Consider the following 20901-nt stretch of genomic DNA (forward strand, 5'->3'; position numbering starts at 1 on the left):
GACCCCGACCCCGACCCCGACCCCGACCCCGACCCCGACCCCGACCCCGACCCCGACCCCGACCCCGACCCCGACCCCGACCCCCGACCCCCGACCCCGACCCCCGACCCCGACCCCGACCCCCGACCCCGACCCCGACCCCGACCTTGACCTTGACCTTGACCTTGACCTTGACCTTGACCTTGACCTTGATTACACTGTTAGATCAGAAAAGTCAATGAATTCGTCAAATATTTTTAATCATTCATATTACACAATCTAATATAGAACATTATAAATATATCAATAATATTTCTTAAATCACAAAACTCTTTAATGTCCAAATCTAAAATCTAACCTCTTTGATCCCTCATCTTTTGTTGTATGTCTATATTCATGTTTTTGCTCAGAAGTCAATGCATCCCATTGCGCATCTCTCTGCTTGTTGCGGTACAAATAATAAATCTTGGCAAGCCCATAAACCACAATATTCATGCAAGCTATGCCAATAAGTGCCTGATTGCCTCTGTGATACAATGGTTTGTCATCGGCTCTGTAAATATTATTTGAGACAATACCACCCAATTGGCAAAACATATTGTACATGGCTGCCGACAATGTTCTGGTTCGCACAGTATTAGAATTACGAGATGTCCAACCAACCTGAATAGCATGACATGACGGATATGATAACAAAACTACCAAAACCGAATATTTTGACCATTTTGAGGTTTCTTCACTAAATACCCTTAATGGAATAAGACAAGCCAAACACCACACCTGCTGAAATATTCCTAGATAGCATCGAATATTTTCCCATTTTTGCGCAGCATATGTGTTCAGAAGAAGACATATAATTGACAATACTTGATATGGAAGCACCATTAAAATAGACTGAAACGTTGTAAACCCAAGGCCTCTTAAAGTGAGAGTCATATAAGTTCCAACTGGAGATGATGGAATGAAAAATAACAAACCAATAATATAAATTGGCCAGAGATCAAAATCACACAATGATTTCCAAAAGCTTGTGAAATTTAATGCTTGTCTGTTATGCATATCACCTTTTGATGGGTCATCACGTAAAACACGATTTACCATAATAGTTTCCTCCCGGGGCGTGAACCATCCTTTTTTCCCTCTAAACCATGACGCAGTCTTGGTAGGAGACGGAGGCATCAAAAGAGCCGACCAAATGCCAACAAATGCTGTGATCGCTCCTTCAATAAGAAATAACCATCTCCAACCCTCTTTGCCACGGTCACCATGCATGTGAAGAATTCCGAATCCCATAAAGGCAGCTATAATCTGAGATATTGTCAATGCAGACCAAAAATAAGCCAATCGTAGTGGAAGCTCAAGAGTAGTGTAAAAATACGACAAATACAAACAAACATCAGCAATAAATCCACCTTCGAGTGCACCAAGGAGTGCTCGAGTAGCATAAAAGGACCCTGCAGACTTTAAAGCATACTGTGACATGGCAACGCCAGACCAACAAAGCATTTGAATAGGTATCCACCTATCCGGGCCAAGCTTTTTCGAAATAAGTTGAGAGGGAACTTCTGCAACCAAAAAAACAACCGTGAAAATCGTATTGCCATTATTGAAAACATCAGTCGAAAACCCAAGGTCAGTAAGCATGTTATCTGCTACCGCTTGTGAAATATTACCACGATCAAGTTGAAGGGCCATGAACATAATACCGCACCACAACATGATTCTCAGATCAATCTTGCGCACAATTCTCTGTATGCATGATTAGAAAAAGAGCTTGTGCTTGTCAGACCATTAATTTTCTTACCACTTCCTCTCTCCAAGTCCATCGTGCTAATGGATCAAATCTGTGGATATTTTCATACTCAGGAATTGGTTGATAGGCTTTGGCCTTGGTAGGATCGTCATATACCGATGGTTGTGTGGCAATACTATCCAAATCAATACAGGAAGGCCCATTAAAGTTCCAAAAGTAATATTTTTGGGGACGTTGAGTAGCCAAAGGAGGCCAATCTTTGGGAATATTTAGTTCTTCAGAAAAGTCCTCAGAGATAGAAGTAGAAAGATCATCTTCAGTATTGTTCGAAAGCTTCTCTGAATATTCTGAAACCTTATTCACACCTGAATCCGACATTTTCCATATCAGTGACAATCTCAACAATATTCTGCTGATGCCAAGGAAAAGGGATATTTAAAGGCATTTATACGAAAAAATCGATTGTATCTAAATTTTGGCAGGTGTCCAAATTTTCATGTGGGTACTTGGTACAATACCAATGCAGAATAGAGTAATTAAAACCACTTATGACGAATCATTTTTTACTTTGACCAATCGTACATGCGACTAACTTCGGTACCTGAATCAGTAAATATATATATCGTTCAGTATCTCGATTGTGTTGTATGATAGCTGCTTTATCCTCCAATATGTCCAATGACATAATTTATTATCCTTAAAACTATATAACATAAAACATAACATTAAACTTCACTTTCGTACTTCTTTTTCCTTATTCTTTTTTTTTTCTTTCATAAACTTTATCCACACACCAGACCCAGCTTTCTTCGCAGCACAAACTCTCACCAGATTGCACCATCGATCTGTGTATCCCAATGCATACCTCATGTATATATGCGATATAATATAAACATTGGATTAGATTCGAGTTATATACTGGCATTTATATGCAATTTCAAGTTGGCTGATTGCTTTTAAAGTTGCCATTGCAAAAAAAAAGAAAAAAATTTTCGGAACTATAAAAAAGTCGAGTCCTTAAAATTTTTTTAAACTTCGTGCCATCGGCAATTAAAGAAAAAGTATTCGAGTATGTACAAGTTGTACTACATACACTATACGCTGTGTATACGTAAATGTATCGTTATACAATATACTCCTATACATCCTTATACCAACTTAGTTTTTAATTAAAAGTTGATTAATAACATAGAGCAACACATACCCTCCTCTATGCAAATTTATCACCAAAACAATTTAAAAATCAAACGCCGTTCCGACCCGGCCCGGGCCGAACAAATTTGGGGAGAATGTAACCTTTTAATTTTGTTCAAAGACAGGTACTTCTTGCTCTTTTAGTACACTAACGTTAGATTCATATAATATTTGAACTATTTCATCATTGAATGGACATATGAATGTCTTGAGTTGCTGTTCATGGTCACGGAGATATTGTAGTACCCCTTCAGCGGTTACCGACGTGTCGGAGACGTCTAGGTATTCAAGATTAAGGTCTCTTAATGCTTGCAAGCAAGTATCTGTGAATGTATGACAGCCTGTCACCTTTAACTTTCTCAGCCTAGGACATGCCATCGTTATTTGTTCCGCTAAACAGCTTGCTGGAACAATGGCCTCTCCTAGTTCTAGATGAGCAAACTTTAGCTTAGGGCAGTGCTGCACTATTAATTCCGCTACTCCACCACATCGAACCAAGATATCGACTAATCTAGCATTTGTCATATGTGTTTTCATGCCCGAAACATCCAGATACTCGATTCCACTATATTCATCCTTCAAAACGCCTTTTAAATTATGCGCTTCTATATCCGCCCATAATCTTTCCATACCTGGTTCAGGCTCAACCATTCGCGGATCTGAAACATAGCCAGTAATATTGCCCTCCACATCATAATAAACGCTCCTAGGAGTCAAACCAGAACCTCTAATGTCAAGTCTTCGGCAAGACCGTGAAAGAGTAGGCATCTTATCCATGATAGAGTTTACTAGCGTCATCTGTTCTAAATTAGCCTTCCGAGAAAAATTTGATCGTTCAATCATATATCCGTAACTTCCTCTCGCACCGATGTGGATTCTATCTCCGTGAAATATTTTTAAATTAGGCATCCATCGTAGACACACATCAAGACATTGCTGATCCACATTTATTCGGAAAATTCTATAGTTTTTATTATCATTACCGCCCAGTCTCCATATATGAAGAGCAGGGAATGCATTAAAATCGAGTGAAAAAGATAAAGATGACATGTCAGGCCAGACAATCAAATTTAAACCGTCTGAACACATTGGGCAATTCAGAATTTCAAGATTCGGAAACCTAACAATCGTTGGACTTCGAACAAGAAACGTAACTAAAGCAGGGACGACTTCCAAAGATAATGTCAAATTTTGTAAAGTTGAAAATTGCTTGATGGGGTTATCGACAAAATGATTCCATTGTTGAAATATAAAAGTTGCACCTTCGTCCGGTAATCCTACAATCGAGATGTTTTGCATAAAATCTTTGGATTCATGCAAGATGTCCACACCGGAATGCGAATCATTTTCATCATCACTCCAAACACCTTGTTCTTGTAAGCCCTTGAAACTGACTAAATCACGTTCAACATTGGGTCCAGGCTTGACTTGCAAAAGCAATATGGCTATAAGAACAGAAGTTCTAATGAATTTTAAGGGCGATCTTGGTGTAGCAAGTATAGATTGAACATTGCCGGGACCAGCTTTGCGAAGACAGTAAAGTAAAAAGTCATGCGTCAGGTAATAACCATGTGCCAGATGAGAAAAATCAAGTGATTTATATCCACGAGAATAATCAAAATAATTATTTAAAAGATAATTCCACGTAGACGACACGACTAGGAGAGTACGTGTGAATGGAAAAGGGACATGATCCAGAATGGCATGAAAGATTTCTGCCGGGAAAATTGCTGCTGGATCTAATCGCTTTCTTGATTCAGTTCTGCAAAAATATTTCTGTTTCTTCAAACCCCGTGCCTCTTTGCTTTGAAAAGTTAGTTTTATATCCATGTAACAGATGCAAGAATGAGCATAATTACGCATTAGTGAAGTCATTCTCAATCGTAGAGGTTGGATTCAACACGCTTGATGAGTCATCATTACTCCATGGATTATATTCTTCATCGTCAATCTCCATGCAACTACTGAGGTTTGTTGATTAAAATATATGTGATTAGATGTTGAATGGTGTGATATGCTTCCAAGTTAACTCTGCGTCGCCGATGGCAATAACCCGCGCGGCCTACTTATAGTGTATCAATTTCGTTATGTAATTTTATACTTTCAACATGTGCAATACGCAATAAAAATGTATTATATTTTCTTAAAAACCAATTTGCTCACTAATTCTATAACTAAATATAATAGAAATTATGAAAAAAAAATTAAAGACTAGTCTCAAACTTCTTCAAATCTTCAATCGCTTCCCCATAATTTGTTGTCCACTCTTCTTGCTCTTTGGTACCTAGAAACCCCTTCAGGGGCAAGCGAGAGCCATCACGGTCACCCCATCCATGCACGCGAAAGACCGCTTCTTTAACACCGATAACACCAAAGTTGGCAACCACTTCTTCAGCTCTTGACACAAGATATTGAGCTTTCTGTGCAGCTTTGATATTTCCCTGAGCACTTAAATTGAATAGCCGAACAACAGATTTTGGAAAGACACCAGCCAATGCATCGATAGCACCAGCACCACCAACTACTGTCAAAGGCAGCAATTGCTGGCCAAGTCCCGTAAACACGCTGAAATTGTTGGATTGAATCGTGGGACTTTGAGATAAAATTGTGTGGTGCGAGATATTACCATGCGAAAGCTTAGTTCCCACGATGTTAGGGTGAGTAGAAAGCTCCTCAAAGGTGGAAATATCAATATTGATATTGTTTGACACGCCAGGATAGTAATAGATCAAGATTGGCAAAGGCGATCTTGAAGCAACTTCAGAATACCATTGTACAAGTCCCTGCTGGGTCACGAGTGAAGCAAAAAAGTTCGGAGCGAGAACTAACGCGTATGCGGCACCAGAAGTTTTGGCATCGTTGAGAAGCTGCACAGTTTCTACTGCTGAATTGCTTGCGGTTCCAGCAATAATTGGGAAGTTGCTAAAACCTTCGTTATCTAAGCCCTGGCGAACAAAAGAAATCACATTGCTTCTCTCTTCTCGCGAGATATGAACTGCTTCTCCGGTGGAACCGAAAAGGACGACACCATGAACACCATTTCTGGCCAAAAACAATGTATATTGTAATTGAAGTTCAAGATCAACAGGTGGATTGTAAATAGAATCGGCTGACGAATCTTTCTTAAAAAACGTCACCGAGGGCACATAAATGCCATTGGGAGGAGGAGAGTAGTTGACCATGATTGCGCTGTTAAAACAGTAAAAATGATTGTTATAGCTTTTTCAGAATAAAAAAAAGTTAGTCTTGAATTTATGAATTTATATTTGTTCGTCATGGTCTGTACGCCTTTCCGATTAGAGATGGTGAATGAGGGGGCGGGGGAAAATGTGGGATGAAGAGATCCAGCAATCCCGCAATCCCGCAACCCCGCACAGGGCTTATAACACCCACAATACTAAATTGCAGCCTAAATTCCCCGATCAGTTATTTTGGTGTTTCGGATACATTTCCGGTAAAGCATAAACCCCGACCCCGAGTTTACACATTTATTTATATATAAACATCAAGAAGAGTTGTGCACTGCAAAAAAAAATGCATTAATACAACTTATTAGCAAATTGCAGCCTTTGAAATGCCTGCTATTGCGTCTATTGAGTATTTTCGAGTGCCTCCCAGGTGGCTATATGTTAAGGTTACCGATGTTGAGGGTAACTTCGGATGGGGTGAAGCCTCACTGGAAGGGCATTCTGAAGCGGTCGAAGGAGCATTGGAATCGTTCAAGGCACGGTTTATTGGATGGGAAGCCAAGTAAGATATAATTCTATTAAGAAAAATTGAAATGGTTAAAAAAAAAGTAATATAGAGCTAATTATATTTAATTAACAGCGACATTGAGCACATTTGGCAGGCGGTTTGGCGCTTAGGATTCTACAGAGGAGGACCCGTACTTCAATCGGCACTTTCTGGTTTAGATATTGCCCTATGGGATCTTAAGGGGCGTCGTTTAAATATTCCCATACATGATTTATTGGGAGGCAAGGTCAGAAATAAAGTCAAAGTATACGCATGGATTGGCGGTGACCGACCTGATTCGGTAAAGGTTCAGGCGTAAGTGATATAAGATGAATATCCAGACAATTTCTAACTATTAACAGCGAAGCTCGAAAAGCTCAAGGTTTCAAGGCTGTTAAAATGAATGCTACTGCGGATATTGGTTGGCTTGATTCTCCAGCATCGCTTGATTCCGCCGCAGAGAGATTGGCTACCGTGAAGTCACTGGGGCTAGATGCCGGCGTTGACTTTCATGGCAGGATTCACAAGCCAATGGCAAAACAATTGGCAAAACTTTTGGAACCTTTTCGACCGTTGTTTATTGAAGAACCTTTGTTGTCTGAAAATTATGAAGGGATCGAAGAGTTGTCGAATTTAACATCAATTCCTATTGCGCTAGGAGAGCGCTTGCATTCGAGGTGGGATGTCAAAAAATTTTTAAATTCAAAAGCTACGATTGATATTCTTCAACCAGATATATCACATGTTGGTGGAATTTCGGAACTGCGCAGAATTGCTGCTATTGCTGAAGCATATGATGTTGCCATTGCCCCTCATTGCCCGCTTGGTTCAATTGCGCTTGCTGCATGTCTTCAGATCGGTGCGTCAACGCCTAACCATGTGATACAAGAAATGTCTATAGGTATACATTACAATGTTGAGGCAGGCGAAGAAGATATTACGTCATATGTTACCAATCCAGAATTTTTTGCGGTTAAAGACGGCTTTGTCGAGGTTACGAATGGTCCAGGATTGGGAATTGAAATAGACGAAGATTTTGTACGTACAGTTAGCAAGGGTGCTAAGGCCTGGCGATCGGGTGGTTTTGTTGGCGAGGATGGAGGGTTGAGAGAATGGTAGTAGATTCATTAATTTAAACCCCTACTCTGCACTTGCATCTTACAGTTGATAAATAGTGTAATTTATGAAAAACATTTTTTTGAAAAAAAACAACTTCAGCTTTTCATCAGTGAGCAAACACAAAATCCAACCTGCTGCTTCCCTCATCCGTCGTACTATGCGAATAGTCATCTTGTTGCTCAAACGTCATCGCATTCCACTTTTTCGCCTTCTGCTTATTTCGGAATATGTAATAGAGCTTTACCAAAAGATAAATCACAATATTCATACATGCTAAACCAATAAGAACCGTATTACCCCGATGATATAAAGGTTTGTCGTCTGCACGATAAATATACGATGAAATAATACCTGATAGCTGAACAAACATATTATACATTGCTGCAGATAAAGTTCTTGTTCGAACTGAATTCGAGTTTCTTGATGTCCACGCAACCTGAACAGCGTGATTTGAAGGATGGGCTAACAATACCGTAGTCACAGCATATTTGGACCATCTATTTGCATTTTTCCCAAACGTTCGAATAGGAATAAGACATGCAAGAACCCATAATTGGGCAAACACTCCAGGTAAAGAACGCTCATTAAATTTCTCAGATATATAAGTATTCGCCAACATTATAAACAATCCTCCAACTTGTTGAGGCAGAACCATCAGTGTCGTCTGAAACGTTGTGAATCCTAATTGACGAAGACTCAACGTCAAATAAGTTCCAACTGGTGATGAAGATAAACCGAACACGAGGCCAATAATATAAATTGGCCATAAATCGTAATCCTTAAGTGATTTCCAAAACATGGGAAAGTTCAATGCTTGACGATTGTGCATACCTCCTTTTGACGGGTCGTCACGGAGAACTCGATTCACAATAATTGTTTCTTCACGAGGAGTAAACCAGCCATTTTTCCCTCTAAACCACGAAGCAGTCTTTGTTGGCCCGGGTGGCATTAGCACTGCAGACCAAAGACCAACAAACCCAGTAATGGCGCCTTCAATAAGAAAAAGCCATCTCCATCCAGCTAAGCCATGGACACCTCGCATGTGCAAAATTCCATATGCCATAAATGCAGCAATAATTTCTGCAATTGTTAAAGCTGCCCAAAAATATGCAAGACGAACAGGAAGTTCAGTCCTAGTATAAAAATAAGATAGGTACAGACAGATGTCGGCAATAAATCCACCCTCCAGAGCTCCGAGAAGAGCGCGCGTAACATAGAATCCTGCGGCAGAATTAATAGCGTATTGTGACATGGCCACCCCTGACCAACAAAGCATTTGAATCGGAATCCAGCGATCAGGACCAATCTTTTTCGAAATCAATTGCGACGGTACCTCGCAAAACAAAAACACAACTTTAAAAACAGTATTTCCATTATTGAAAACTAGTTATTGTTATTATCGATAAAATACTGCAAATCAAAAATTTAACTAGCGTACCATTGGTATTAAATCCAAGATCATCCAAGAAGTTGTCAGCTACAGCCTGTGAAAGGTTACCACGATCGAGTTGAAGCGCTATAAACATTATGGCACACCAAGTCATGATTCTAAAATCAATTTTGCGAAGAACTCTAACTTCCTCTCGCCACGACCATCTAGCTAATGGATCAACTCTATGCAAATTTTCGTATTCCGCAATGGGCCAATACAATTTGGACTTTTCGGGATCATCAAAAACTGATTGTTGGGTTGCAACGTCGTCAAGATTAACATTTCTAGGTCCAGAAAAATTCCAAAAATAAAACTTTTGCGGCTTCTGGGTTGCAAGAGCAGGCCAACCCACTGGAATATTAATTGATTCTGAACCAAGTTGGGTAACATCTCCAAGCGACGACTCTTTGGAAGAATTGTCCAATGAACTAAAGATTCCCTTAGTTTCCTTTAGTTTGCCAGAAGAAACAGAAACATAAGGTTCTTTCTGTTCAGCGTTGTCCCCGTACAGCGGGAGGCTATTAGCCGATTTTTTTTCAATTTCTGTACCTGTTGACATCTGTGTAATTCACCAGCTAAAAATGATTCGACTTTGTGTCATGGTCTGTCAACCCATCTGAGGTATTAGGTGGGTATTTATAAAAATTCTGACAGCATATAAATATCATGAATGATATAAATTATCAGACTCATAATATTACTAAATTAAACTTCATGATTCTTTCAAAACTCCATGCATATCTTGGTACAGTGCAATGTACAGAACCATACAAAGAGTACCACAATCCGACGACTTGGAAACAATGTCGCCATCATTATCCAATTGAAGTCATAAAACCTTTAGAGGATATGTCACCGCAAAGACGGATACCACGGAACTTTACAGACGCGTATTAAAATGAAGCGTTTTATATTCATTTTGCCAAGAAAACTGAGCCATATTCCAATCACCTAATCCAAAATATCATTTGCAGCCCATTATTTTTCAAATTAAGCATTAAGCAAAATAAAATAAAATTTGTTGAAAACTAAACAATAGTAGACGAATCGTCTTGTTTGTTTCTTCTTGAACATCATTGTAGACTTTACCATCCAGGATAAGGTGACACAGTTTGTAAGCCCACGAAGTGCATGTGCGCTCTTTTAGAGTTTGCGGAACAAGACACGGGAAGCTTTTGCAAACCTCAAGAATAACGGTATAACGTGACGGTACCATGTATTGTAGTACAATTTATTATATATAGTAGTTACGTTACTATGGCAAAACAATGGATTTAAGCCAATGCAATCAACACGGTAATGAAAGTCATAGTGTAACATTTTCACTGGTATTTAGAAAGGATCAATCTTGGTGGTATACCAAAGCACAGCCACGTATGGGTAGTGTGTACAAAGCAAAGAATAACTATATTGTGTCAATGCGGTGTTCGCGTATTTTCTTTATATACCGCTCCAGTTTGTCGAAACATTTTTCGACTTTGCTGTAATAGTTATTAACTATAGTTAGTTATAACCCAGTATACCGTATTATATAAGCTTAAAAAAATGAAAGCGGGCATTTGCCTCCAAGACCTTTTATTCAGCAAGCATTTGCCGAGAAAGATTAAAGTACCTCCTACTTGTATACATATATAATTAAGCTCCGGTTTACAAAGTCATGATAGTGAAAAATCACGTCACTAAAGCCGCCAATTAATAAAGGTTGAATCTGATCGGGTCCTGAAACAGTTGGATTCCAATGACCGGAGCTTCGGGCAAACAATTTGTTCATTTATGCAATTACTTACGTAATACATTCAGTAAATAGCTACAGTATTTGATTAGTTAGTCTAAAAGGCAGAAATCGGTAGACTTTAGATGGTATACATATCCTCTTTCTTTTTGCATTTATACTTTATTATGTTCAATTGATTATTGCATTGTTCATTTACGTCAAAAATTTTATAAGTTTTTTCTGCCATAATGACAGATCAACAGGTTGCACTGGACGAGTTACAATGGCGAGCACCGGAATGGATTCAAATGTTTGGATTACGGACTGACAATGGTACGAATTATAAATATTTTGATTAATTAGTTGACCTTACGTTGTGTTATCAGTTTTGGAATATTTTTCTCAGTCTCCATTTTATGATCGATCTAGTAACAATCAGGTCCTTAAGATGCAGTCGCAATTTAACGGATCACTATCTCTGCCTCAAGACCTATCCCTGGCGCTCTCAACAATGAGAGGAGTTGAATTTATAATAGCCATGGCTAACCCAGCTTCCGCATTATGGCTTATTAGAAAGCAAGATCGAATATCATCCACCGAAACTACCCCATTGGCTACTTATTTTGTTATTAACGAGAATATATATATGGCTCCAAATGTCTACAGCATTGTTTCATCAAGAATGTTAGCAACGGTTTGTGAATTACGATCCGCCTTGGTTCTGGCTACAGATAATTTGCCCAACTTTGCTCCTACTCTTGGATATACGTACGCTCCGGGTACGCTTGATGAGGATGAATTTCAAGAAAAGCATCAACAGGAGCGGATGATGATACGAGCAATGGGGTGCTTTATGCAATTAGGGTCAGATTTATCATTTATTGACGTGCCTGCAACAACAGGAGTATCTCCTCCAGGCAGACAAATCAACAAAACAGCTCCTCAGCCCCAAAGTGATACCTCTGACCTTGTAACACAGGTTGCTAGTAAAAGAAAACGACGAAAATAATTATTTAATGGAACCGAGGGTTTTATGGCGTTTTACGATAGTTTATTATTTAGGATTATACAAAGTTTATCTTCAATATTTTCATAGTTTATTTACAATAATTTTGTCGAGCTCAGTTTTTTTGCATCGTCTTTGCTTTTCCGCCCAGAATTCCATTTTTCAAACTCTGATTTTTTAGAGAGGTATCTGATAAATTGTTTATGCTTTCTACTATTTAAATGAATCTTCCACCGTTCACTGCCCACACAGACAAATGCATCGCCAAATTTGTCCTTACAAATATCACATTTAAAATGCTGCCAATCCTCGGGCTGTGCACTGTTATCTTTTTCTTGAGCAGCTTGAAGCAAGTGTTGGAGGTCATATGGTGCTCGGATGTTTTGCTGTGTTTGAATATCATTTAAAAAATCCTTAGCAATAGCGATTGCCGGGTTCTCAACATCAATCTCCCATTTCGACAGATCAGTCGCATTCAACAAAACCACAACGACGTCTTCAGGGCATTCTTTAGCTGCGACCAAAAATTTCCTCCTGATCCACTTGACCTGCGTTCGCGCATATTTTCTGGTATTTTTCTTCACTTCGTCTAGTGCGGTGTCTCTATTCTCGTGATTTAAAGAGTCAATATAAGGAAGAAATTCCTTAAATCCTATAACTTGCCAAATTCCGTTTTCCATGATTGGCTTCGGTTCTAGTGATTTATACAAATCGCTCATTTCTTTAATCTCGTCAAGCATGTTCCCTTCTTGGATCATTTTGTCAACCCGCATATCAAGCCGCTTGTCTAGCATGGTTTGATCACTCCACACCCAAAAGACTAATGATTTATATCGTGAATCTGATTTTGGATCTTCTTTTTGTGATCGGTATATGTCACTAGGCTTTAGCCCAGTTGTAAAATACATAGTTAATGCTGTTCGCAATTTTCGTCGATCCCGGGGATGAAACTTTGACGCAATCGATGGATCGGCTTGCCGTAGTCGTTCAAATATGTCCTTAGTTTCGGCAGTGTCCATGAAATACTCCTCTTCGCTGCTGAGTGCCCTCTTCTGAAGTTCTGTAACAGTTCTGTTCTTGAAAAGTACTGATTGTATGTAATAATGGGTACCGCCTACAAGAATCGGCACCTTCATTCTGTCTGAAATTGAGATAACTTTTTCCTCGACTTCTTTCTCAAATCTGTGTATAGTATATTCCTGACTTCGGTCAGTTTCATGACCCAATAAATGATGTGGAATATCAAATTGTTCCTCTATTGGGTGTTTATTAGTAATTGTGTCAAGTCCGTGATAGACTTGCATGGAATCTCCATTTATCACTTCTCCATTAAGGGCTCTAGCAAGAGTAACACTCAGCTAAAAACGAAACATAAGAAAATTGATTTAGCAAAATTATAAAGCAACTTTCTTCCGCTCACTTTAGATTTGCCAACACCTGTAGTACCGATGACTGTTATGAGTTTCCGCATGGCGGCGTGTCCTTGCCGCTTCCCAAACGTTTGTGCAGGCGCCCTGTACTCGTTCATGTGTAAAATTGCATGGCAAAAATAATAATATAATAATATTATACTTATATTAAAGCAATTTGAATCCCCAATTACGCTATAGTTATATGGTAGTTAATGGAAGTAATTATTCTACACAAACATAAACTTATTTGCGCTCGGCGCGCTTTTTTTACAAAATACAATTCAAATTTTGCAGCTAAAACCATCCACAAGTCCTGGACCGAAAAAAAAATCTGTACAAAAATATATCTCTAGTATAGTCGAATTTTTAAACCTGCATAATTAAAGAAAAATAGAAATAATAAATAAATTACCCTTCAATTCAGAAATACTTACCCTTAAGCTCAGGTGCGTACTCGTATCCAACATATCCTTCAGGAGACTTGGCGTTATGAAATGTTGATCTGTCGTATTTTCTAAACGGGATGCCTTCTTTAGCACGAGCAACCAAGTCGGGATTCGATACAAAATATCTACCAAAAGCAACAAGCCCGTCCATATGGGTATTAGCATATTCCTTTACCGACTCCGCAGTTTAAGCACCGGCCTTAATCCATGAACCTTTCCACAGTTTGTATAGTAAGGCTCACTTGATTCACCTTCCTGAGCAACCTGATCTTCTGCTCCTGATATTCTAGGTTAAACAAAGTGAAGATATACCAAATTTGAATGAGTTTCTTGTAATTTAGATATCATGTACGAAAATTGAGGGTAGGGATTTAAATATTTCATTGACTGAAATTCAGAATATGGCGAAAGCCGTATTCCAACTTAATCGGCGCCAATAGCAGCAACAGTACGATCAATAATGTCAAAAAGAAACTTTGCTCTGTTTTCAATTGAGCCTCCGTATTCTTCTGACCTCTGATTAGACACTGCTTGAAGAAATTGATCGATTAAATATCTATATGCTGCGTGAATCTCGACGCCATCAAATCCGGTATCAGTCACCGCAACAGTAGATGCCCTAACAAAATGCTCAATTAGTTGTTCAACATCAGCCTTGGTGTACTCCTTGGGGACCGGGCCATCTCCATTTGCAATTGCTGATGGACCATATATGCTTTTCTGCACGTCACCAGTGTCAACTCTACCATGCCCGAACAACTGCAAAAATATGAAACTTTTCTTAACATGAACAGCATCGGTCACTGCGTTCCACTCAGACACTTGGATGTCGGTATACAATCCAAAAATGTGACTTTGATGTTTGGAAAAAAAAGAGACGGAACTGTGCCTTCTGAGATAAGTAAAGTGCCAGGGACAAGAGCTCGTTCTGCATAATTGAATGCATAATCTATATGAGGTGTATAATGCATAGCCAAAGTTACACCTGTTACTATTGGTATTAATAACATTAAACCTAATAAAGAACCAAAATTCCATAAATAAGATATACTTGATGGTTGGGGTGAATCTATTAAATAGCTATTAAGTTGCACTAAGTTTTTGAATAAGTGCAAACTCATCATCATTTTGAAATCTGGTTAGAGGAGCTAAAACAATTCGATTTGAGAGCTCAATCGAACCGACTTTATTGGACTGAAGAGAACTTCAAACTCAGCCATAGCGTTTTAAAGCGTGCTTTGAATTTCAGATGAAATGAATTGAACTGAAAATTTATTTTTTTTATATAGATTAACCCACGTTACCCACGTTTGAATAATATATTCATCCTGTCCCTGAATTGATATTTGTACACATAATAATTGGCCGAAGTCTTGTCGTGTCGTTCATTAGTAATGAATGTCACAATTGTTTGCACGGTTTTGTGAAATGAGGCTCTTATCTCCTCGGGCTTTGTTATTTCAGTACCACTACTCTAACTATTATTTTACAATCTGTAATCAACACCATAAAACGCCTTAAATTGTAAACCAAAGTGGAAAGATTAACTAATCTGTTCCTGAGCTCCCAAGGTCCTACCATTATGTATTCCCGTTATTCTCATTAATTCCTGGCCATATTTCATGTTTGGGAAGAACATTAGCATGCTGTCCCCACCATAACTCTAATTGATGTTCTTTAAAATCATCCGCATTTCCAAGATCGATCCATTTTCGAGCTTTTTCTATCATATTCATATATCTCGTTTCATACCTGCCACTCGACAAATCTTCTTGCAATGTAATCATCGAGTCCCTAATAACTCCAAGTTTGAAAAATTCTTCGCCCAATAAAAAGTCAGAAGTTTTGTCGCATTCTGGTAAAAGTGAAATTAATTCCCGACGCTGATTGGCAGAGAGCAAATTAAACCTCTTAGTATTGAACAGTTTCTAAAAATTGAAGTTACTTAATCAGTAATCCTAGCACAAGGTTGTACTTAAACAAACCTACCGATAAATCACTGCTTGTCAATAAGGAATTTCTTGATGAAAGTAAAGAGTTGACAGCATTTTTACCAATAATTTTTTTCGCCTTTTGTGTTGGCTTCGATTTGACGGTTGCATTCAAAGCTTTTAGAGTAAACTCTTCATCACTATCAACCTCTCTGTAATGTTTTCTTATACCTCGCGCTGATCTCAAATTGCGACCTTCTACTCTTTCCAAGCTCTTTTGTATTTCGTTGTGCTTTTTATCTTCTGTTATGGAATCACTGTGCTGTTTCTGAAGAGTATCCAATTGGACGGCATGACCTATAAAACCAGTGAATTTATTAGTAGATGTATTAACCATGAAACCGTTATTAAAAAAATTGGCCAATTGCAAAGCCTTTGTAATCACTTCTAATAATCATGTCCTTCTAAACAATGGCTACATTGTAATTACCTGTTTTTTGTAATGAATCTTCTCTGTAATCTGATAAATAGTGTTCCGGTTCCTTACTATGACTGCTAAGAGTTTCGTCATCGTCCACAGTACAATGTTGAATATTAATATCATTTTCAACGCTTGAAAATGAAGCTCCTAAAATTCCCGGGTTTGGTCGAAACTCCACTTTTTTCCTATGGCTTACTTCACCATTGTCACTCATCACTTCACCTGTGATGTCAATCGAAGAGTTTTGACCATCATCCAGTACGAAAATTTCATTATCCGTTATAGTAACATCATTACTATCAACTAGCTTGCGTTTGCGCACGGTACGTCCAATCTTTTGATTATCTTGCAAAGTCTCACTTTTCATGTTTTCTCTAGCAATATCAACAGCACCATTAGATGATCCAATATTTAAATTCCAGTTCTGTGTTCTCGAGTTAAAGTGTTGTTCCAATGTTTTTGAAGAGCCAACAAAAAATTGATCATTACTATCAGCCAAGAGCTCGGCACTCGCCTGAAATTGGCTGCGTCTTTTAACTTGCCTACCTGATTGCGGCACCGGATTTGCTGAAATTAAATCAAGAGCACCAGAATCCTGAAATCTGTCCTCTGAGCTATCAATTAATCTTTCATCTGCATTCTTATTACTGAATCGCTGAAATCGTTTCGACTGGCCGGAATAATCCAGAATAATTTCCAGGTCAGGCTGATAACGTGTTTTCCTGCGATCTGGCATAAATCATAAAAACTTTGACAAGTTCAATCAATCAATTTAAAATCGCTCTTTGAAAAGTATCTTGTATTCACTTAAAAATATAATTTTTAAATGACGACTTTGACCATCCAGGTAAGGATCTACATGTATATCTTCAATCCTCAATTAAAATATTTTGAGTCCTCTTGACGGTATGTGTGTTCCAATGTCTTTTGAAAATATCGTCATAAGTTGTAGGCTCTGATTGATGGATTGTTGCTCTTGTTACTTTTTCTACATGTGGTGGTCATAGTTTACCTGCAAGTTCTGACTATAAATGAAGTGGAGTGATTTCGCACACTCCGCGCTTTTTTCTCGGCCTGTTTTGAACAACGACTTTCCAATCACCACAACCAAGCCTAATAAGTCCGGTTGGCAATTGATTGATATATGCTATACATCATTACAATTTCATGCAAATTTTGCTTTTCCTGCCAAGATTTTAAGACCATGTTTTGGCTCTGAACTCAGAAACAATTACGGCCAGAAATTCAATTCCATAGTTTTCAACAAAATTTATTAAGGCAAATGACCACATTAGAAAATTTAAATCCAACCATTTTCAAAGAAAACGACCCGGAAGCCGTAATTAGAGCTTCAGAGTTGCCAACATCCGAGCTGCGGTTGCTTCTAGACTTGGCATCTACTCGAATAAATCTTTACGAACACATTCTTCATGCATCCTATTCGTGTGAAGAACTTGACAAAATTTTAGAGGAATTAAGAAAATGGTGCTGTGATTGGAAAGTGCTAGAGAATGAAGAATATCTTAGCAAAACTGAAATTAAATGCCACGAAGTTTGCAAGAGGCTTGAATCTTTAGATGTCAACAATCTTTTATTTACAGTACTAAGTATGTTTTACGATAGTCTTCGTTACGTTTGAAGCTAACCCATTTTAGATCTTCAAAGCCATTCAACAGATTCCGAAGCTCTTTTAACCGCATTAGCTCTTCGAGCTGTGCCCCGAGTTCACAAAGTTGAATCATTAGTCGGAATCTACAACAACAAAATAGAGGTATCCCGGCTTTATATTGCAATTCAGAAACAACTTTATAGTCTCAACTTTAAAGCTTCTATTTTTAATTTGCAATCTTCAATAGTTTCGGCCGGCAAAGTCCTCGATGAAATTATTGAAATCTCTGCCGAGCCCGTACCCGAGGAATGGATCGACCGAGTGGAGGATATAGAGTTAAAGATCAACGCATTGGCCAAGGATGTTGATTCCGATGCTTTAGATTTTGAAAACAAGGAAATTATTGAAACTGATAGTGGATCAATAAACTCTTCAGAAGTGAACGTTAATTCGCAATCGCAATATACGAAGGTATATACGAAGGTACATTCAGATATTTCAGCTAAGGACAATCAAGGACTTGTCGACTTGGATGATTTGGAAATTACAGATACTGAAGCACTAATGGAGGTTGAAAAAATACGCAGAGCAAGAGAAACGCGCCAGTTAGACATTAGAGAGCAAGCAATTCAGCAGTCTCGAATATTGGCTCAGCCGAAACCCCAACGGGCAGAAAGTTCAAATTCAACAGCAGGGTCGACTGAAGGATATAGCACAGATACAAGTGATAGTATAACATTTGCTACCAACGTATCACAGCCTACTTCTATTGCCTCTTTAGAATCTCACCAAGACAGCGTCTCATTTGAAGAAAATTCTACAAGCAATATAATGAACCAATTTCGCGTTAAGCATTTAGGCCAGATTCCAAGATTATCTTCTCCTATGGGCACGTTAGAGACAACTGAGATGGGCATAGCCGCTGATGTCAACCGTGCACTTACGGGAGTAGGACTCAGTCCATTGCAATTTGCTCACCCATCACCTTCGCCACCTACAGATCATTTACGTCGTGAACAAATACTTGATTTAGACGGTGTTGATTATGATGTACCTGAGCCTGTTTCTGCCCGTGACAATGCTAAGATTCTTGAAAAAGATAAATATAAACGCCACAGCTTTCTTTCGTTTCATAGTCCAAAAAATTCTACATCAGAGCTGGATGCTAATGATCCAAAGCGTTTTTCAGTAGACGTGTCTTCTTTGCGTGGCACATTAACACCGAGTACTAATGAAGAGAAAGATGAGGCTACACCAATAACGGCACAGCAGAGTTTGGATTTAAAAATTAGGCATATTCTGACCGGTCTTCCTGAGAAAATAAATATGAGTCCGCTTGACTTTAACCCTTCTCCTATCTTTCAACAGCAACAGCAACAGCAACAGCAACAGCAACAGCAGAAAACATCATATAAATTAGTGTCTACTCCTACTTCTTCTACGTTAAGCAGCAAAGGCTACGGACAAACGCGGAAGTACACATTGCAGCGACCTAATGCAGCACCACAAATAATCTGGGTCAGAATTATCGCTGAGCGGGTCATGGTTCGTGTGGGCGGCGGATGGACAGATTTAGAGGGATGGCTAATTAATTTTGTTCTGCATCACAGTTCAGGTACAAATTTGGATGTTATTAGCTCACCACAAAAGAGTAGTTCGACTCGTGCGTCACCTTCATCTCGTCGTGGAGTTGTTTCTATTGATAAGTTAAAGAAGCAATCGAATAATTCTTCACCAGTTTCTAGCTCTCAGACCCCTAAATCAGACAAGAGTGTAAGTAGCAAAAGAAGCACGCCATCTACTGCTGGAAGCACGCCGACTCCTTTAGGAATGGCAGGGCCCACAAGTTCAATAGAAAAAACTGGAATGTCAAACGAAAAAAAAGCTTGGGTGCAAAAAATGCTTCGACAAGTTGGCCTGCAAGGTAGTTCGCCCACACCTGGTCTTTCGAATTTTTCGGGCGAGCAAGAACAAGAATCTATTGATACAGAGGTTGCAAGGAAATTGTTTGAAAAATCCAGTTGATCTCGTGATGAACCCAATTAATCCTTAATGTAATTTAATTTTGTCTTTTTGTATTACATGGTTTCGATGCATGGATTGGTGTACTTCTGAATTTTGTTGAGCATTGTGATTTTTTATTTTTAATTCCCTTATTTGATGATAATTATTACATTAAACCACATAAAATTATAAATTAAAGTCTGTTTCAAATGACACGACCATAAGTTCCATACTCCAAACTAACTAAAATAGTCTAAATTACAAAAGTCAATCCTTTCAATCCATTTATCCAAGTTTTTGCAAGTAACCCTGTTGAATAAGACGTTCAACATCAGCTTGTCTCACGTAAAACTGGCTGTTCTTCGTAAGAGTGATAACCCTGTCCGCTTTGTTAAAACAGAAATAAAAAAATAAAAAAAAAAAAAAAAAAAAGAAAACACATACCCATATTCCGTTTGAATTTCTCCAGCGTCTTTTAGTACACGAACGTCAATAAAAAGGTCTTTGGGCGGTTCCATTGAACCTGTCAAATCAATGTCTGTCCATTCGCCTTTCAGCTCCGATAGTATATCAGAATATCCCTTGAAATATTCTTCTTCATCCGGATGCCAGCCCGTTGAAACAAATTGATTATCTGTAATCGTGATTCTATCGTTTCCCGAATCGTCAGCATCATATGCAATGCTGTTCGTTTCCATGCCAGACCACACTAAATCTTCAAGTCGTTGAGCACGCTGTCTGTGATACGCTAACAAGCATCTCTTGTTTCGCCGCATACAAATTTGAAGCACAAAAATAGCACACGACACTTTTCTGTCTAGTGATGCTTTAAAATTCGGGCCTTGCTTGTCAAGTAGGATTTGAACGTCTCGCCGTAGATCCCTAATCTCTCTTATAATGGCTTGAACAAGATCAGTCTGATACGCAGGAAGAGCATCAAGAATCTGAGTCCGTTTTGAGTCTTGTATCAACTTTGCAGCAAGGTCTCCATACATTGATTGCGTTGACCTGAATACCTTCTAAATCGACTTTTTTTTCGAAGTGCAACGCGTTTCATTGACGCGCTTGTACTTTTTAAAAGGCTTT

General features: G+C 38.7%; 11 protein-coding genes across 11 annotated transcripts; 3 read left to right on the top strand and 8 right to left on the bottom strand.

Moving 5' to 3' along the window:
• Positions 1–231: 231 nt before the first annotated feature.
• Positions 232–2424, bottom strand: V1514DRAFT_297132 (major facilitator superfamily domain-containing protein). Its single transcript, XM_066925450.1, has 2 exons — positions 1784–2424; positions 232–1728 (listed from the first exon to the last, which is right to left on the bottom strand). The coding sequence occupies exons 1-2, from the start codon at positions 2108–2110 to the stop codon at positions 313–315; spliced, it is 1743 nt and encodes a 580-aa protein (XP_066781873.1). The 5' UTR covers positions 2111–2424; the 3' UTR covers positions 232–312.
• A 607-nt stretch (positions 2425–3031) lies between these two features.
• On the bottom strand, positions 3032–4756 carry V1514DRAFT_284043 (uncharacterized protein; the record flags this gene model as incomplete). Its single annotated transcript, XM_066925139.1, has 1 exon — positions 3032–4756. The coding sequence occupies one exon, from the start codon at positions 4754–4756 to the stop codon at positions 3032–3034; it is 1725 nt and encodes a 574-aa protein (XP_066781874.1).
• A 374-nt stretch (positions 4757–5130) lies between these two features.
• Positions 5131–6443, bottom strand: V1514DRAFT_310153 (uncharacterized protein; the record flags this gene model as incomplete). Its single annotated transcript, XM_066925761.1, has 1 exon — positions 5131–6443. The coding sequence occupies exon 1, from the start codon at positions 6106–6108 to the stop codon at positions 5131–5133; it is 978 nt and encodes a 325-aa protein (XP_066781875.1). The 5' UTR covers positions 6109–6443.
• On the top strand, positions 6337–7833 carry V1514DRAFT_143518 (enolase C-terminal domain-like protein). The gene is made up of 3 exons (XM_066924480.1): positions 6337–6676; positions 6755–6976; positions 7024–7833. The coding sequence occupies exons 1-3, from the start codon at positions 6501–6503 to the stop codon at positions 7778–7780; spliced, it is 1155 nt and encodes a 384-aa protein (XP_066781876.1). The 5' UTR covers positions 6337–6500; the 3' UTR covers positions 7781–7833.
• Positions 7834–9990, bottom strand: V1514DRAFT_142679 (major facilitator superfamily domain-containing protein). Its single transcript, XM_066924477.1, has 2 exons — positions 9219–9990; positions 7834–9163 (listed from the first exon to the last, which is right to left on the bottom strand). The coding sequence occupies exons 1-2, from the start codon at positions 9769–9771 to the stop codon at positions 7887–7889; spliced, it is 1830 nt and encodes a 609-aa protein (XP_066781877.1). The 5' UTR covers positions 9772–9990; the 3' UTR covers positions 7834–7886.
• A 1073-nt stretch (positions 9991–11063) lies between these two features.
• Positions 11064–12206, top strand: V1514DRAFT_297145 (MED6 mediator subfamily complex component-domain-containing protein). Its single transcript, XM_066925451.1, has 2 exons — positions 11064–11259; positions 11313–12206. Exons 1-2 carry the CDS (start codon positions 11175–11177, stop codon positions 11933–11935), a joined length of 708 nt encoding a protein of 235 aa, XP_066781878.1. The 5' UTR covers positions 11064–11174; the 3' UTR covers positions 11936–12206.
• Positions 11971–13573, bottom strand: V1514DRAFT_335135 (IPP transferase-domain-containing protein). The gene is made up of 3 exons (XM_066928336.1): positions 13505–13573; positions 13353–13446; positions 11971–13290 (listed from the first exon to the last, which is right to left on the bottom strand). The coding sequence occupies exons 2-3, from the start codon at positions 13401–13403 to the stop codon at positions 12028–12030; spliced, it is 1314 nt and encodes a 437-aa protein (XP_066781879.1). The 5' UTR covers positions 13404–13446; positions 13505–13573; the 3' UTR covers positions 11971–12027.
• Positions 13574–13764: 191 nt separating this feature from the next.
• Positions 13765–15117, bottom strand: V1514DRAFT_348508 (uncharacterized protein; the record flags this gene model as incomplete). Its single annotated transcript, XM_066929338.1, has 6 exons — positions 13765–13968; positions 14088–14212; positions 14243–14643; positions 14670–14739; positions 14885–14974; positions 15099–15117. 6 exons carry the CDS (start codon positions 15115–15117, stop codon positions 13765–13767), a joined length of 909 nt encoding a protein of 302 aa, XP_066781880.1.
• Positions 15118–15144: 27 nt separating this feature from the next.
• V1514DRAFT_358826 (Asx homology domain-containing protein) lies at positions 15145–16938 on the bottom strand (the record flags this gene model as incomplete). The annotated part of the gene is made up of 3 exons (XM_066929674.1): positions 15145–15718; positions 15780–16078; positions 16212–16938. The coding sequence occupies 3 exons, from the start codon at positions 16936–16938 to the stop codon at positions 15371–15373; spliced, it is 1374 nt and encodes a 457-aa protein (XP_066781881.1). The 3' UTR covers positions 15145–15370.
• A 92-nt stretch (positions 16939–17030) lies between these two features.
• Positions 17031–20018, top strand: V1514DRAFT_335139 (uncharacterized protein). Its single transcript, XM_066928337.1, has 3 exons — positions 17031–17108; positions 17210–17809; positions 17858–20018. Exons 2-3 carry the CDS (start codon positions 17485–17487, stop codon positions 19834–19836), a joined length of 2304 nt encoding a protein of 767 aa, XP_066781882.1. The 5' UTR covers positions 17031–17108; positions 17210–17484; the 3' UTR covers positions 19837–20018.
• On the bottom strand, positions 19969–20880 carry V1514DRAFT_142919 (uncharacterized protein). The gene is made up of 2 exons (XM_066924478.1): positions 20260–20880; positions 19969–20194 (listed from the first exon to the last, which is right to left on the bottom strand). The coding sequence occupies exons 1-2, from the start codon at positions 20808–20810 to the stop codon at positions 20101–20103; spliced, it is 645 nt and encodes a 214-aa protein (XP_066781883.1). The 5' UTR covers positions 20811–20880; the 3' UTR covers positions 19969–20100.
• Between the last annotated feature and the right edge of the window lie 21 nt (positions 20881–20901).

The sequence above is a fragment of the Lipomyces japonicus genome, assembly GCF_038497905.1.
Source record: "Lipomyces japonicus strain CBS 7319 unplaced genomic scaffold V1514scaffold_38, whole genome shotgun sequence".
Taxonomy (NCBI): Eukaryota; Fungi; Ascomycota; class Lipomycetes; order Lipomycetales; family Lipomycetaceae; genus Lipomyces; species Lipomyces japonicus.

Coding starts and splice junctions, on each gene's coding strand:
- V1514DRAFT_335139 (XM_066928337.1), top strand. CDS start 17,485: ATGACCACATTAGAAAATTTAAATCCAACCATTTTCAAAGAAAACGAC. Junction 17,810..17,857: donor TCTTTTATTTACAGTACTAA/GTATGTTTTACG, acceptor AACCCATTTTAG/ATCTTCAAAGCCATTCAACA.
- V1514DRAFT_297132 (XM_066925450.1), bottom strand. CDS start 2,110: ATGTCGGATTCAGGTGTGAATAAGGTTTCAGAATATTCAGAGAAGCTT. Junction 1,729..1,783: donor GGACTTGGAGAGAGGAAGTG/GTAAGAAAATTA, acceptor TCATGCATACAG/AGAATTGTGCGCAAGATTGA.
- V1514DRAFT_335135 (XM_066928336.1), bottom strand. CDS start 13,403: ATGCGGAAACTCATAACAGTCATCGGTACTACAGGTGTTGGCAAATCT. Junction 13,291..13,352: donor CAGGTGTTGGCAAATCTAAA/GTGAGCGGAAGA, acceptor TTTCGTTTTTAG/CTGAGTGTTACTCTTGCTAG.
- V1514DRAFT_142919 (XM_066924478.1), bottom strand. CDS start 20,810: ATGTATGGAGACCTTGCTGCAAAGTTGATACAAGACTCAAAACGGACT. Junction 20,195..20,259: donor GAAATTCAAACGGAATATGG/GTATGTGTTTTC, acceptor CAAAGCGGACAG/GGTTATCACTCTTACGAAGA.
- V1514DRAFT_143518 (XM_066924480.1), top strand. CDS start 6,501: ATGCCTGCTATTGCGTCTATTGAGTATTTTCGAGTGCCTCCCAGGTGG. Junction 6,677..6,754: donor TTTATTGGATGGGAAGCCAA/GTAAGATATAAT, acceptor TTTAATTAACAG/CGACATTGAGCACATTTGGC. Junction 6,977..7,023: donor GATTCGGTAAAGGTTCAGGC/GTAAGTGATATA, acceptor AACTATTAACAG/CGAAGCTCGAAAAGCTCAAG.
- V1514DRAFT_297145 (XM_066925451.1), top strand. CDS start 11,175: ATGACAGATCAACAGGTTGCACTGGACGAGTTACAATGGCGAGCACCG. Junction 11,260..11,312: donor TGGATTACGGACTGACAATG/GTACGAATTATA, acceptor TTGTGTTATCAG/TTTTGGAATATTTTTCTCAG.
- V1514DRAFT_142679 (XM_066924477.1), bottom strand. CDS start 9,771: ATGTCAACAGGTACAGAAATTGAAAAAAAATCGGCTAATAGCCTCCCG. Junction 9,164..9,218: donor TCTTGGATTTAATACCAATG/GTACGCTAGTTA, acceptor AACAATAACTAG/TTTTCAATAATGGAAATACT.